The sequence below is a fragment of the Haliaeetus leucocephalus genome, unplaced genomic scaffold (assembly GCF_000737465.1).
Source record: "Haliaeetus leucocephalus isolate CR32 unplaced genomic scaffold, Haliaeetus_leucocephalus-4.0 Scaffold1, whole genome shotgun sequence".
NCBI lineage: Eukaryota > Metazoa > Chordata > Aves > Accipitriformes > Accipitridae > Haliaeetus > Haliaeetus leucocephalus.
Window position 1 is genome coordinate 971920 of NW_010972437.1, and position 15568 is coordinate 987487.

Sequence of the window (15568 nt, forward strand, 5' to 3'; positions counted from 1 at the left end):
ACCGACTGCTTCAGCTGGAAGCAAGGAGATGAGCATCTCACAGGCGCTTTCCCAAAACCGACACTGGCAGTATCTATACAGTTGCTTAGTCTAGGGTCAAGAGAAGTCAATTCAAATGTAGAGATTACTCCAATTAAGATGATGAAAAAGCATCTTTTAACCAAAAATGCCCATGTTTTAATTGCATAATCCACTACGCTACCAATTGATGGAAGCCTGGGAAGGCCCCAGGACCAAGTACTGACACCACGACTGTTTAAATGCAATGCTATTGCATTTACAGGTAGCCTGTGTCTGAAGTGCGGCTGGGTTTCCTAAGAGGGGCATTGGCATTTAACCAGCTTTTTAGACTTAATCATCTGCTAAAATTGAGTGACAGCTTTTATTTGGTCCTTAAGTCTTTAATCAAAAGTTCTTTGTAGAGCTCTGTGTGTGGGATGCCTTCATTTATGAACACAGCAGTTACATCAATGTAAACTAGGTACTGGAGCACAGGCTGCTTGCCCTCCCTCCATTGAAGCTTGCTCGCAAGCTTGAGTTACTCACAATGTGATTCATAGCAGGTAAAACACATTATGCATTCATTTTTAATCAAGTTATTTCTTCACATAAATAAGCTGCTGTGACTAAACATTAGGGAAGCACTAAAAATGCAAAGCTGTAAAGAAAACTGCTGAGAATCATTATGACACTAGGCCATACCTATATTATTTACCATCCTCCTTCACTTTTATCATTGCTTCTCCTTTGCGTTACCTCTAAGCTAAAAGTCCTTGGGCGTAGGGACTGTGCCTCACTGCTCCACCTCCTTCCCTCTGCACCTCTTGGCCTCTGGTCCCCTAGTCCTCCACCCCAGCCGCCTATTCCCACTGCTGGCACTAGCGATGAGTAGCCAGGTGGCCAACCTCATCAAGGAATTGAGCCACTTACTTAAAAACAAATCATTGGTTTTGTTGGTTGAGTTTTCAGCTGAATCTGTCCCCTGACCGCGTTCGTTGTGTGGCTACAGAAATGCTAATGGTGGCGCAAGAGCACTGGCAGGACCAAGTGCCCAGGAGCCAGGGGAAGGGCCAAGGGCAGACTGCCCCTGTCAGCAGCACAGCTCATTTAGTCAGATTAAAGTGTCGCTGCAACAGTGGCCCTAAAAGTGCCCAGGAATTGCTCAGAGCCTTCCAGCGATGGAGGACACCCTGTAGATTTACACCACTGCACAGGTAAGATTTTAAGAGCAACAACAGTAACGATAGCTAAAAGATTTACAGTGATAGTCTTATGTGACTCAAAGGCAGGGTTTGGACACAGTGCACCGAACTCGTTTGGTAAATTAATTAGGTCAAGCTGCACTGAAACGAGTGGAAAAGAATTTGGCTGCAGTGGCCTCTGAGTGAGTGAAGATTCCCTTCTTTCTCCCAGGATCCTGGTAGGGTGGTTTTAGCACTTTCAAGGTTCAGGGTGCGGAGTTCAAACCAGCACAGTCAGGTTCTCCAAAGCAGATGACTTCAAAAACTCAGTTACTTATGCATATGCTGCCACAATGCTCTCTTGTCATGTGGATTTCTCTTAGGCCACTTAAGAGTACACTTTTGCAAATGTATCTCGAATCATTATGTTGGGATGGAGCATGCTCTGCAGTAATTACATGCATTACAGAAAAAAGTCAAAAGATCATAAATTAACTTGGTTACAAAGTGTGCGGGAAAAAGTACCATCTATGTATGAAAACAGTGTGATGGGTAATTTGCATTACAGTACCAGATCACTCAGAGCACACTGCCTTCATTCTTCATTATAAAGTACTCTGCGTTATTGCATCAAGGTGACAAATCTAGAGTCACTTGACAAAATGATACAGAGCATTTGTTCCATTACCAGCTACTATGCCATCTTCTTTTTCTTACTACACACTACATTTTTGGTTGCTTGAATTACTTCTGTGAATACCACCGTAATCTATGGCCTCACTCGGCATTTACCATTGAGTTGATGGACTTGGCTTGGCCAAAAAAGCAACCACCTTTCATCAGATGGTTTTGTGTTATGCCTTTAGGCCAGGGAAGGGTTTATGATTTTTTTTTTCTTTGCCTTTTCCAGGAACAAATGCTACACTTGTCTTCTAGCCAGGTAGTGCAAGATAGGGACTGAAATATATTAGAGATTTCATTTTCTGCAGAGGTATGATACCTGGCTTTTTTTTTTTTTGTATTTTAAAAAGAAATTTATTTCTAAAAGAGTGATTTATCAGTGCTGCTAGCTGAATTAATTTAACCTCATGATTTCTGAGAGAAGCCCAAAGACGTCTGAAGTTCAGAATTTACCCCAAGCCCTCCCAGAGACAGTAACACAGTTCAGTGGGGAGGTAGAGCAGCACGTGTAGGAGGGGAAGGACTGCATTTACCCCTCTCATTCTGAACTACCCTGGGGCTGTCATTTACATTCAAATAACCCTTTCCTCCTCATTAAAGAAAAAAAAATAAAAATTATATATGGCTTGGTGTGCCACCATCTAGTGAAGACCTTAAACATGTGCGGTACCTTTGAACATGTATACAAGCCTAATGAAATCATTTAATCAACGGGATTGCAAACAGGCTTAAAAGTTTGTATGCTCTGCCTGATTAGGACTAAGGGAATGGGCCCTTGAGGAAACCAGATGGAGATATGATTAGTTTTATTAAGTGTTGATCCAGCTGCTGTATTTATATTCCCCTTATTTATATGAACAATATTTGTCCAAGCATCTGAATACAAAATAGGAAACTTCACTTGCTGTAGGCAGTGTTGCTACCTAAGTTTGATTAAGATGGAAGTAAAACTTCAGTCATAATAATGAAGGAGCACTGCCTGGCTGGACCAGACGATATCTTCTGTTTGTTAGTGAATTAAACAGTGTTTGTTATCAGTAGTGTCACTGCAGAAATCTGTATAATCAGCGGACAAAGCAGGAAAAACAAAAGTCTTTTCTTTTTCTATTGCAAAATACCAGAGATACTGACCTTGTAATACAGAGGACTACAACACAGATGATAGCAATCTGGATGGTTCCAATCACAGCTGCTATTAAGACATACTGAAATCTTACTGGACCTGGAACCACATATAAAACGCTGTAGTCCTTTTTTTCACAGTGTTGTCCAGTATAGCCGGCATCACATCTGAAACAAAAAAATATTTTTTCCAGTTATACCTGCTGCTTTCAAAGAATGCCGAAAAAATTATATCTGAAAAAAAAAAAAAATCAGTGGCCTAAGCATAAGCTTATGTGTTTTTTTTGCAGGACGGGCTCCCCAGAGAGAGCACTGGTGCCTCCTCGACCTCTCAGAGGGAAGACTTCAGGACCTCAGCATCACCAAGGTCTGTGAGAGTGGACGACACTGCGATAGTGCCAGGAGGTGCGCAGGGGGCTGGGACTTATCTAGCATCAAGTGGAACTACTTGCCCGTTGTGATGAGAATCCATTTAGTTCCTTGCACAACATATTTTAGATTTCTTCCTTTCTTTGGGGAGGTGGGGGAGGGTGAAAGCCATCTAGCTGTGGCTCCTTATGCAGATTACCCCTAAGGAGGTGATAAGCAATCATCTAAGCTCCATATGAAATGTGATTAGATGTTCCTGCAAGTGGATACATCATTTACATTTTGTCTGGTTGCTATAAAAAACCTTCTGTTGATGCTGCAACCATCCACCCTAATGCCGCCTGCTGCGCTGCTCACCGGTTCCCATCCTGCAGCCCGACATCTCCTCTCTGTGATTTTGGGGAACAAGCAGTGGTTTTCCCATTTTAGCTCTTGCCTTGTTTCCCCTAAAAAGCCCAAGCAAGAAAATGCAAAAATCCAGGTCAATGGCAGCAGCAACCATAAGAGACCGAGCCAGATTGCTTGGACTCCTCTCAGAAGTGTTAGTGGCGCATTAACCCTGAAGGGTTAAGCCTTGAGCTTCCACCTTTTTCCTCTCCTGCATTCCCCCAGCAGCCAGCAGCTTGAGGAAAGGACATTTTCCAGCTGAATGGAGAACCTAAAATGCAGCAGCTTGCAAAGAGCAAAATGTGCCCTGGCTGTTTGTGGGAGCTGGGAGAAGCTGGCTTAAGGATCTGCCCTGGGGGAGAAGTCTGCTCCGTATCTTTTCTCTCCCAGTCCAATGTCCCAGGCAAAATGGTGCTTCACGCGTAATAGTCCTTTTCTTTGCCAGCAGGCCTCTGGTTGGACTTCAGAAGTAATATCCCCACCTCTGCAGGGAGGCATCTGCTGCAAAACCATGTGCTTTCACTGTTACTCCTCCTCCCCACCTTAACCTCCTCCAAAGCCACCTCCTGCATGAAGGAGCCACCTTTGCCCCAGCTCGCTGCCCCACAAGCGTCACTCCTGCCATAGCAGGCACATATCCCTGGCGGCACTCCTCTCCTCCTCCTCCTCCTGAGGAGGCTACCTAGCGGCTGCCTGGGCACTTTCTGAAGTGCTTTGTAAGATCTATCCAAATATAACTGAAGGTTACTGAATGTTTTTACAATCAATTAGCGTTGTGTGTAACTCAATACACTTTTGCCACACAAAATGAGGACTTTCTGAATAATTTACGTCTAATGGGTTTTGTAGCACAAAGGGCCATGGTTACCATTAGTTTCTATAGTTTATCTAGATTAAGTGGTTTTGCAAGTCAATATTTTCATGTGTTTAGCCTTTCCTCCTTGGTAGGAGAAGGGTTACCTGCAAGACGGTTCCAGCATGTTAGTGGAGTGCTCACACTTGCCATGCATGCAGAAGCCATTGTAATGCTCTGGACAAGGGATGTAGATCCCTCTTGCACTTTCTTCCAGTTTATTTGCATTCTCTGTGAACACAGGTGAAGGGAACATTAACCTGACAATGCAGGATAAGGTGGAATGATGGATAGAACTCAACGTATAAAAGAAAGGAAAATCAGAAGAACAAGACGTGAAAGATGTTGTTTATGGGAAGCAAGAGCAAGGGTTTGCACCTTGAAACAGGTAGGCCAATGTAGATGCAAAGCTTTGCACGGTTTTCTGTCATTCTTTTGCATATCTAATTCCTGTCAAGTTACAGCAAATGAGATACCAGGAAAAATAATTTGACTATTCAAAAACTGATTACAGAATAGCACATGAAAAATGCCTGATCATTTCTGTTATCCTCTGCAGACTGTTTCCTCACACCCAGGCAAGGCTAGGAGAAAGGCTCTGGATATTTGCATGTAATATACCATTACAATATATTTGGTCATTCAACAGAACATATTCAGAAAGAAAATTTTATGGCTGAAGTAGAGGAGCTGAAGTTTATCATCAGTGCTGCACGCCTGTGCCCTGACCTCCTCCCCATCCCACAGCACGGGTACCTCTGAACTAGTCTGACTTTCTGTGCCTGCTTGTGCAGCTGTTAAATAGTCACTGAGACTACAAATCCTGGAAGATACTTCCCTCCATGTAGCCAGGAAAATGTAGGCTTCATTTTGAAACAGGTATGTGCTCAACATTTACATCACGGGCTGAAATGCAGAGCGTTACTTGCAATAAACTCACATGAATATTGTAGGCCACTGAGGTATTAATTAACCGGGTAATTTTGGCAAATTCTTCCATTTAATCAATACTTATGATATCTCAAATGGTAAAAATCCTTTTTCTGTGATAGTATCAACTAGCCACAATTAATTAAAAACAGAAGAAGAAAATCTCATGATAGATGTCTGAGGAAATGTAGTTTGCACACAAATAAGTTGAAGCGTTTGTATCTTCCAAAGGAAGTCCCCAAGTGTTAGGAAACAATTGCAATTTGTTTTCTGCCTCCAAGCCAGTCATGCCAGCAGTAGGTATGCTTAGGTATTATCCCACCTTTGGGAAAGGCGTGTGCGGCAGATCCAAGATTCAGATTTTCATAATGAATTTCTTTCCTGTCACTGTTGTCCAAGGAGAGTTTTAAGAGTCTCTAACAACTTGCACTAATAAAGTTGGTTATATTGTCCTTATGCTAAAACAGGCGAGGACAAGCTCCCAGCAAACGAGAATGACAGGGCAACCTCTACATCCCTGTAGACAGCATTAACTTCTCTTTCATTGTTAGGACCTTCAGAACCTCTGCACTACGGACCATTATTGCATCTTTTTAAATGCACATATGTTGAAGACAAACCTGTCTGCCTCTCCTGGTTCCCTGCTTACATTGGGATATCTGTGCAAGGCTGCCATGAAGGCTGTTAATGACAACGCAGTGCAGAAGCGGGCATCATGGTGCAGTGACGATTCCTGGGCTTGGGGCTGACAGCGGTCTCTGGGACAGCACAGGATAGGCTGACAGGAGGCATGTTATAGACATGGTATAACCTCCTCTGAGACCTTGCCCAGGAATTTCTGCTACTGGAAAGAGGTGGGAGCAGAAAGTCCATTTGGTCTGGTGCTAAACATTTTTGGTTACCTATTACCCTCTAGGTGAGACACTGGCTACCAGCATGTGAAATATATACATAGAGAGTTATGATCTCACCAGGACTTCATGTATGTTCCTTTTTTCCACCTGGAAATCTTCCCAGAACAGAAAAAATGTGTGCGTGATGTGTGTCAGCTATCAATGGACTTGCCCAGTGCACACAGACAGATCCCAATGTGCTTGGGACTTGTTAGACTCCATACCCATGTAGTGATCATCTATGCACCATGCCCGATGTTTTGTGGGTGTGCTGGACCGCTGCTATGGTCCACATACAAATATATTTCTGTCCAGGAAACTGCAGCAAGAAATATGGGATCCTTATTAATACACATTTTTTCTATTGTGGAAAATATTATGCCATTTCCTCCAAATCCTCCATTATCAAGAGGAAGTTTGCTTCCTTTCTGAAGAACAGGAGACTGCTCTGTGCGTGTGTGTGTTTGTGTGTGTATCTCTGATCGTTCCTTCGCAGGTACCAAGATATCACTGCGATGTCCGTGCGCCACCACCAACCAGTGTGAGAATCCCTCCTCTCTCAGATGAGCCAGCAGTGTTGCTAAAACGGTAGGATACCATTTGGTTTCTATTTTTTAAAGGCACGCTTCAGGATGGTGAGGGAAATTGTTACTTTCAGGACAGACTAATCTGCCAGGACTTGAAAAGAGGACCAGGACCTCTCCCAGACTTGCAGATGCTCTCTGTGTGTGTAGGCTGTAGGGCTGGTAAAAAGAGGAAAGATTTTTCCTCCTCCTGCAATCATGTGGGTAGAAACCGTGTTTTCTTTAAAAAGGTCTTTTCTTTAAAAGGCATAGTTTAAGTAAATCTAGGATCCTGCAGATCTTGTAATTACACCTCTAAGTGTAATGTTATGATGAAAAATGCTTTACTGAATCAAAAATGAGATGGCCCAAGCTTTGCTAGCAGTTCATACGATAAACGCTTCATATGGGAACCCTTGTCATCTGGCTTGGAAGAAACCACAAAACTTAGACACGAATTGTCTGTAGTCCCTCATTTTGACTGATGACTCCTCTAAAAGAGTTAGAGATTGAACATAAAGGAAGAGAGGGGAAAAAAACCTTGTATTTAGTTTGATCTGCCATTTTGGTCATTTGAACGACAGACCACAATGAAAGCATCATTCACGTCAGAAAATAAGTTCCCCTCCTCTTGCAGCACATTTTGAATTCACCCCAAATAACCCCCCTGCCTCAAAACAGGTTATTTTTCTCATTACACAAAACATCTTTTCAGATTCAAAATAGAGACCCAAACACCAAGATATGCTTTAAAAGTTCCTTTATGTTAAAGCCGATTGCTCTCTTTCCCGAAGGATGTGAGCACTTTTCAGCAATCCAGCCATCGATGAGATACTGTCATGAATGAATCACAGGGTTTACATCACTATGAAACAAGAACTATAAATCATTTCTAAAAAGAGAGGATATGAATAAAAAAAAAGTTTAAATTATGAATCAAATAAGAACTGTACAAAGTTTAAAAAAATAAAACTAAATGAAATAAATTAAGACTTCCCCCCTTATTATAATCTCGGATAATTTATAAATTCAGTACTGGAGGCAATCTGCACTAATCAGATTATAGTATCACTAAACTAAGGAGCCCCTCTACCCCACCAACCTTATGCCTACAGAGAGTAAAGCTTAAATACAAAGTTACCCACTTTTTTCCAAGCACAGCAGATTAGTATTCATAAAGCGATGACAGAGACCAAATTCAAAGTTAGTCAGGTTTCAGTAATGTTGAATTAAGTAGCTCCTCTTCAAACATTAGACTTGCTGCATTGTTATTTACAACTATGTGTGCAAGTTTTATTTGCACGAAAAAGACAGATCTGTGCCTTTTTGTGATGGCTGGAATTTGAGACAGAAGCTGTAAAGCCTAAAGATAAAAATTGGACCGACTGGGTCAGTCTCTCCTATCTGGACAAACATAATTCCCGCCACATTTCTCAGAATTGTTCTCCTTTTTATTGTAAAAAGAAATACATCTTCACCCTCCAGATCAACTGCATTTAGAAACATTTTTCTTGAAGCATTTTTCTGATAGAAAATGTCACTTTGATGAAGCCAACATCTTTTGCATTTCTGCAACATTTTTTGCATCTTTAGCCTAACATGGCATTTCATATTGTTCACATCTTTTGTTAGTGCCAGAACATGACATGATAGCCTATCATATAAGATATACTAGTCAAAACAGATTATTTTTAAATGCATTGAGGACAGACGCTACTTTGTGTAGACTGAAACAGCTTATCATCTTGCTTACTAGAAGAGTCTCCCAGTTGAACACTTGCTCTCCAACCTTTCTGTGGATGGCAGGGAGATGCCAAGACGATGAGCTATTTTGCTGGGGTAAGAAAATGGATCCTGAAAAGTTATCCAGTGCGACTGACCACCCACTCAGTGATCTTGCTTTTCCTGATGGATTATCTTCTGAAATGTTAAATAAATTATTTAAAGCTATCTTGTCTAAATTCCTTAGTATCTATGGGTGTTCCCATCTTCTGTTAAGAAGGAGTGGAAGAATTATTTCAAATATATTTTGTATTCTTTTTAATTTCTGGTTTAGCTATATGCCTTTTCTTCAGTTTTTGGAAGCGGAATGTGCACCATTAGGCTTCTCAGGAAAATAATTCAGTGAAGGCTGAAATTCAAAAGCCAAAACAGCCTGCCTAGTTGCAGGACCTGACTCTGCAAGTGATGAAAACAATGCAGCCAGATTCTTCTCTGGGCAGCCCTCACCGGTCCCCAGCTCTCATCTGGGCTAGTGTGGATCTTCTGTTACACAACTGAACATGTGGAGTAGTGCTGCTGACAAACGAATAAATCCATTAGTGCCCTTGATGAGGATTATATGAAGTACTGCCTAGAGTGCCCAGCAAATTCTTTCCAGACGTAAGTTCCTGCAAGCCACTTTGGATAAATTAGATAAAAATCTAGGCAAAAAAAAAGGGTTCTTACATTCAAAAATTGACTGTCAGGCACTTCACAATCAGTTCTGCAGGGCTGATAATTCTGTCATTCTTTATGTTTGAATCAGTGAGACCTTCCAGGTGATTTCAGGCAAGCAAAGTAGAGGCCCACAGCCTGTAAATTCTCATGTTAGCATTTTCACTGTTGTGCAGCGTGTAATGTTGGAGCTTATGGAAAGAATAACTGATAGATTATGCCCATATAAGAAAATATTGGCTCATTTACGTTGTCAATACCTAGTGTACAGTCATCACTGGACCAAGGGAGGTCCTGAAAATATACATATATACACATATATTTCATCAAATAAGGGATGAGATGGTGAATGATGTGCAGCAGAAGCTATTTTGACACCTATCTCGTTGGAAACAGTGGTTAAGGAGAATTGACTTACATAATAGTTTAATCTTTTAATACCACTGAAGTCAGTCAAATTTGCAGCTGAAAGCTCTTGCTGATATTGAGGTAGTGACTCTTTACACATCACATTATCAGAGGATTTATAAAGGAGGGAAGGGATTCTTGGGTCAAATGTATGTCCTTAACCTTTTTCAACCCCTTTTGGAAGTGTGTCCCCCCCACTCCCTTTACCTTCTTGGCAGCTTTCCCAAAGATATGCTGCAGAGCATAGCATTGGGAACTCACTTAACAAAGCTCTTCTGCTCTGCTTGATAGAGACTTGGTGTGGCAATTCTTATATGAAATAAAAATATAGGCCCAGAGAGTATCAACCCGTGGAGCAAAGGTAGAGGACGCCCAGAGTTTAGTGGAAGAGCTTCAGTGATTGACTAGGGGTGGGAATCTGAATCCTGTGGGTGAGCCTAGGGACGGTTTACATTACTTATCTGCAGTCTTCACAGAGTCAGCAACTGCTGCTCTTTTGGGGTAAAAGGGAGCTTCCTCAGCCCAGGAACGGTTCGAAGGTCCCTCTGCAAAGTCAGGAGGAATGGGGTGGTAATGGTGTTGCTCCCTCTGAAAGTGCAGAATTGCTTTAGCAGGTTTTCTGGTACATTCCCTCCTCTCTAATAGCATCTAGCAGGAACTGAGGTCCCACAGCAACTTATGAGGATGAAGTCCTTAAGCAGGCTTCCTACTTACTTGTAATGAAGAACTGTGATGATAAATCCCAGCTCAGACCCAGCTCTGATGAGAGAAAAGAGATTTCTCCTGCGTCTCCGCTCAACAGCTCCAGACACCCTGCCCTTGACAAAGCTGCCAGGAACCACGCTGCCGTCCACCAACACAGCCATACCTCACCACTAACAGCTGCTCAGATCTGACCTATTAATTATCTTGACACAGTATGTTCCCTTCTTTCAAAACCTTTAAAATCTTGCTCTTGATCTTATGAATATAGTGTCTCTTAACAATGAAGAATATGTGTACAAGCAACTCGCCTGAAAATCACTGTTTGGGTGGGCGTTGGAGTGAAAATTCAGAAGGAAGTGCTTGCTGCCGCTCAAGAGGGAGCTCACCAGCCCACTCTCCCTGAGAGCTAGTGGAAAGTGAGACGCCAAATGTCAGCTGAAAACGTCTGGCACCACTATGCTGCAGCCCTAGCCTAAATTCATCCTGCAGCCACTCCAAGTACAAACTTCAAGCTAGTCTTTCTCCATAACGTGCACAAAAAATACCCTCCCCATATTAGCTGCTTTACCAAGAGGAAAAAAAAGAAATGAAACTTTGTGAATTAAATTACATTCACTTCTTTTCTCAGGCACAAAATAGGCTTGCTCAACATGGTAATTTATTAATTTTAAATGTCCCTATGCAAATGAGTTCCCTCGAATAAGATAACATCCACTTTCCTTTTTAAAAATAATCTAGTGCTTTTTATGTTTGAGATGATGGCAAGATGTCCTAGTGCACTTGGAAAAAAAAATACTGTGCTCTGTCTTTTGCAGCAATGTATCGTAATTATTCAGCCTGCTGCCATAATTAATAATAGAAACCAATGAATTAAGACACTAATAATCCCCAGATGTTCAAATAGAGAACAAAATACTTTCAGCTTGTCAGCATATATATGTGGGCTATGCTATATATGTTAAAGCTATCTCAGAACTTTTGAAATTGAGAAGCACTTTTATTTACAACATCTGTGAACATATCTTCCTTGTTGGAGAAGACTGCTTGAAATTAGGCAATTTCTTAATCGTTTTCCTGCACAATAACAAGACCATTTGTCTACTCAAAACTAAATGTAACCTTTTGCTTTTTACCCTAATTTGTTTTTTCAGTGGCCATAGTCCACCTGTATTCACGGGCTAGGCACAGACGCCTTACCCTAGAGACTGTCTAGACCTCTAGCAGCACAGGCTCCTACATGCACGAGTAGGTGCTACCAAGTAGCTATTGCAATACAAGGTGCAATACAACCCCAAAATAGCACAGCGATACAAGTACACGCTAGCAACCATTGCTCACATGTCTGAACAGGAACACCCAGCGATATTAGCCAAGCTGTAAGAGAAAAGAAAAAAAATGCCATGTGGGCTAATGTGTTGCTCCAAACCAGCATTTTCTCAGTGTTCAAGTGCTCACATTAGACAAAACTCCTCCCTGGGGTGACCGTTTCATTCAGGGAGGTAAAGCAGGCTGTTGTCTCACCTTGTCTGACCTCCTCTGCTTCCCCCCGCCCCATTTCATCCACTTAATGCTATCAAGGCCATCAGTAAAAGCAGCGGTCGCTGTTGTTTAAAGCAGATGCTGCACAAGTGCCTCCACACTTGATTTGAGGACATCAAGAGATGACGCACTGACGTCTTCCTTCAGCAGCTTCATGGAGCGGTTCATCGCCACGTGTGAATGGCACCTGCCTGCCTGCCTCCCAGTCTGGTAGACTGGAAAGGTCTTCAGCTCCCCATGTCACCTCTGTGTTCCCATGTCATCTCTGTGTTAGCTGTCACTAAGTCATCTCTCAATACTTTTGTGGATAAACTGCACAGACGCAGCTCTTTAAGACCGCTGCTGAGGGGGCTGGTCTCGAAGCCTGCAATCATTGCTATGGATGTGATTTAATGATGTGGGGCCGTACTGTGGATTTATCAAAGCCCTGGGTAAAGGGGCCCTTACAGTTTGTGCTTCCTTCTTTTGTGCGAGGATTGAATAAATCTGTGTTAACCCCATTCCTAGAATAGATTAAATCCCTCTTTGTGCTAACTCAGCTAGTCTTTGTTTTTGGCACGCCGCTGATGTTCCCTTCACTCAGATCCCCCTGTCAAGAGAGATGCTGCCGGCCCCATGGGAGCGGCTTTCTCCCCCTTCAGAAACCAGCCATATAAAGGAATAAAGTCATAGTTTTTCTCCTTGCGTATGATCTCCTTAGACAGCTCATGACAGAGCCCTTAGAGGATGAGTTAACCTTATTATTATTGTAATTCTCTGTTGAAAAAAAGTTGGTGTCAGTTTAGAGATTTGTGAGGTTCTCTCCAATTAGGCTGCGTGCCTGAAGGCAGAGGGGCGAATGCTGTATCCATCACACGCAGCACGGCACAAGCAGAGCATGTGTCACCCCTCTGTGAGAAATTCCTCCCAACAGGGCGCCTGACGGCTCGCTTTCCCTCCCATCCGCCTCTCCTCGAGCTACTCATTAGTGCCAGTGCTGGAGGGGGTAAAAAATGGACAGTGGGAACCGGACCAAGGCTCCTCTCTATGTCCTCCTCTCTGAAAAAGTACGCTTGAGAATTGCAATTTACTTTTTAATACCAGATTAAACAGAGATGGAAATACCATCCCAGTACGTGGATGTTAGCAGCAGCAGATGCTTCTTTATATGACCAACTTATGTCCCCTTCAGAGCAAGCAGGTATGGATCTACAGAACGAGGCAGATGGTGGCTAGGAGGGATGCTGACATAGGAAGCATCTCTACGTTCAGCACCATCTTCTGGGGCACAGGCGCCAGACCATCGGCCCTACCGCACAGCCCCATGCTGCACGTACACACGCTTCTTCCTAGCAGCAAAACGAAACAGCAGCTATTCACAACTGTTCCTGGTCTAACATGCAGCGACACAGCAATATTGGTTAACTTAGTTAAGTGGTGATTAAGGAACAAAACTCCCTGAACTTGACCAAGTGGTGTCCTGCTGTTTCTGCTTTGTGTGCTACTATGCAATTTCTGTATCAAAGCGGCCTCGCTAGTGCAGGACTCAGAGAGTGGCTTATTTATATGTAGATGTGGCTAGATGACATTTCCAAATGCCATACATTTGCATATGAAGGTTCCACTTTTTTTCCTCACTTCGAGTAAACAGAGTCTGCTGTGACTCCAAAGCAGTGCCTTCACTCAATTGGAGCTTTCTGAGAACGATCCTTCTTAAGAAGCTCAAAAAAACCTGAAACACCTCATTTTCATAACTTGGCAACCTTGGCTATCAATAGTTTCTATGGGCAGGTCTTTTGATTTATAGTTGTATCTTTGATACCAAACTGAGCACAGAGAGCAAAACTGCAAGACCTTAAGATTTCATATGAAATGGCTACAGATAATCTGCAATACAAATCAATATTTGCAAATAGGCCTCAGACATATGATGGAAGCTTGTGGTCATCCTAAAAAAGGCTGTGGGTCACATTCATTATAGCTATGAAGATGGTATTGATTTTTGTCACTGATCTTTCAGTTGAAAACAAGAGCGGGAGCTTGTTGCAAGAGCTGCTGAGGAGCTCCAAAACTGCAAACCTAACACAAAACCACAACCTTATGTAACATCGGGAAAGCCAAGTGGACATTATATATTCAGCTTTCTCGTCAAAGAAAGATAAGGCTGAAGCAGATGGTATGTGGGCAAAGTTTCAACCTGAATACACTACCTTCTAAAAACCAACAGCACTAGGAAACCAGCCCAGTTCTGTGGCATGAGGCGGACGAACATGCTACCTGCACATTAAAGAGCCGCCCGATGTGGCGCCTCGAGGATGTGCTACAGAGGAGCTGGAAGAGCTTCCCGTTGGCAACGTGTGTACGGAAAAACAAGAATCTCAACACCTCTCACGTACTACCTAGCCTGAGTGGTATGAATTATGTGTAATACACAGATCGAGCCCCATCCTCGTACACATTTGTGCTGGGATGCGCAGCCAAGGGTGTGCGCTGAAGGAAGCAGTCTTTTGGTGTCACCGGGCGGCGTGGGAGTGCTGATGGCATGCAGAGCGGATGGCGGAGTCGCCAGACATCAGCTATCCTCCTCTGTCATAGCTCAGCCATGCTCCACGGCTGCGAGCAGACCTCCTCCACATCCCCGCGACCCCATGGGTGGGCAAACGCCAAGGTGAGGACGAGCCGCTCCCTCGACCCCTGCTCCACCTGCTGTCGGAGGACCACGACAGGCGCTTCCCGACTGCGACAACAGGCAAAACCACCCCTTGGGAGTCACCATACCATGACTGTGGTCTTAGCTGATGGAGTTTCACCCATCTGCCACTATGTTTCTGAAGGACTTCATCCGCCTTCCCTGACAACTGGTAGATAGCATCAAATATGACAAATGGCATGAGGTGCCAGAAAGCTGATAAATACTTTTGATATGGCCCTAAAAATAGTGAAGGGATATTTGTACCCTTCTGACACTTTTCAAAGAGTAGATGGATATGCATGACCTAAGTTTTAAGACAGGTGTCAAGAATATTGATGTGTGGAGGGAGCAAGATCATTTTGCTGGCACCTCCCCGGGGGACAGTCGCATGACTAACGATGTCTCCTGTCCCCCAGCCACGGGTGTGCGGGGAGGGGGCTCGGGGACGGCTGTGCCTTCACTGCCCATCTGGAAAAAAAGGATTCGGCTTGCCAGTGCAGCTCTGCCCACCTAGGACATACCTTTTCCTCCATGGGGATGATGAAATGGGAGAAATGAGGTGTGAGTGCTCTCAGTGCCTGGTGGGACTCTGAGTGGCTGGAGGGCAACATGGCTCACACTAGGGTAGGCTGCGACCGGCTGCAACTGCTGTATGGCTCTGAAGGGCTATATGGAAATTCAACTGTCTAAGGACATCTTTCATAAACACAGTGGGATAAAGTATGCATATGTTCTGACAGAAGAAAATGCTAGATTGGGTAAGAGTTACGAACAACAATTTTGGCGCAGATTTGTTCTGGAGGACTAGTAAAACAGGGTGTTGTAGTCCC

At 43.3% G+C, this 15568-nt stretch overlaps 1 protein-coding gene across 1 annotated transcript in view; it reads right to left on the reverse strand.

Annotated features, from left to right (window-relative positions):
- TMEFF2 (transmembrane protein with EGF-like and two follistatin-like domains 2) overlaps positions 1-15568 on the reverse strand; it is a 132255-nt gene that overhangs the window by 3466 nt on the left and 113221 nt on the right. Inside the window, exons 8-9 of the mRNA XM_010569059.1 lie at positions 4701-4824; positions 2994-3152 (exon numbers count right to left, since the gene is read on the reverse strand). Coding sequence (XP_010567361.1) covers positions 2994-3152; positions 4701-4824 — 283 coding nt within the window. The remainder of the gene's footprint in view (positions 1-2993; positions 3153-4700; positions 4825-15568) is intronic.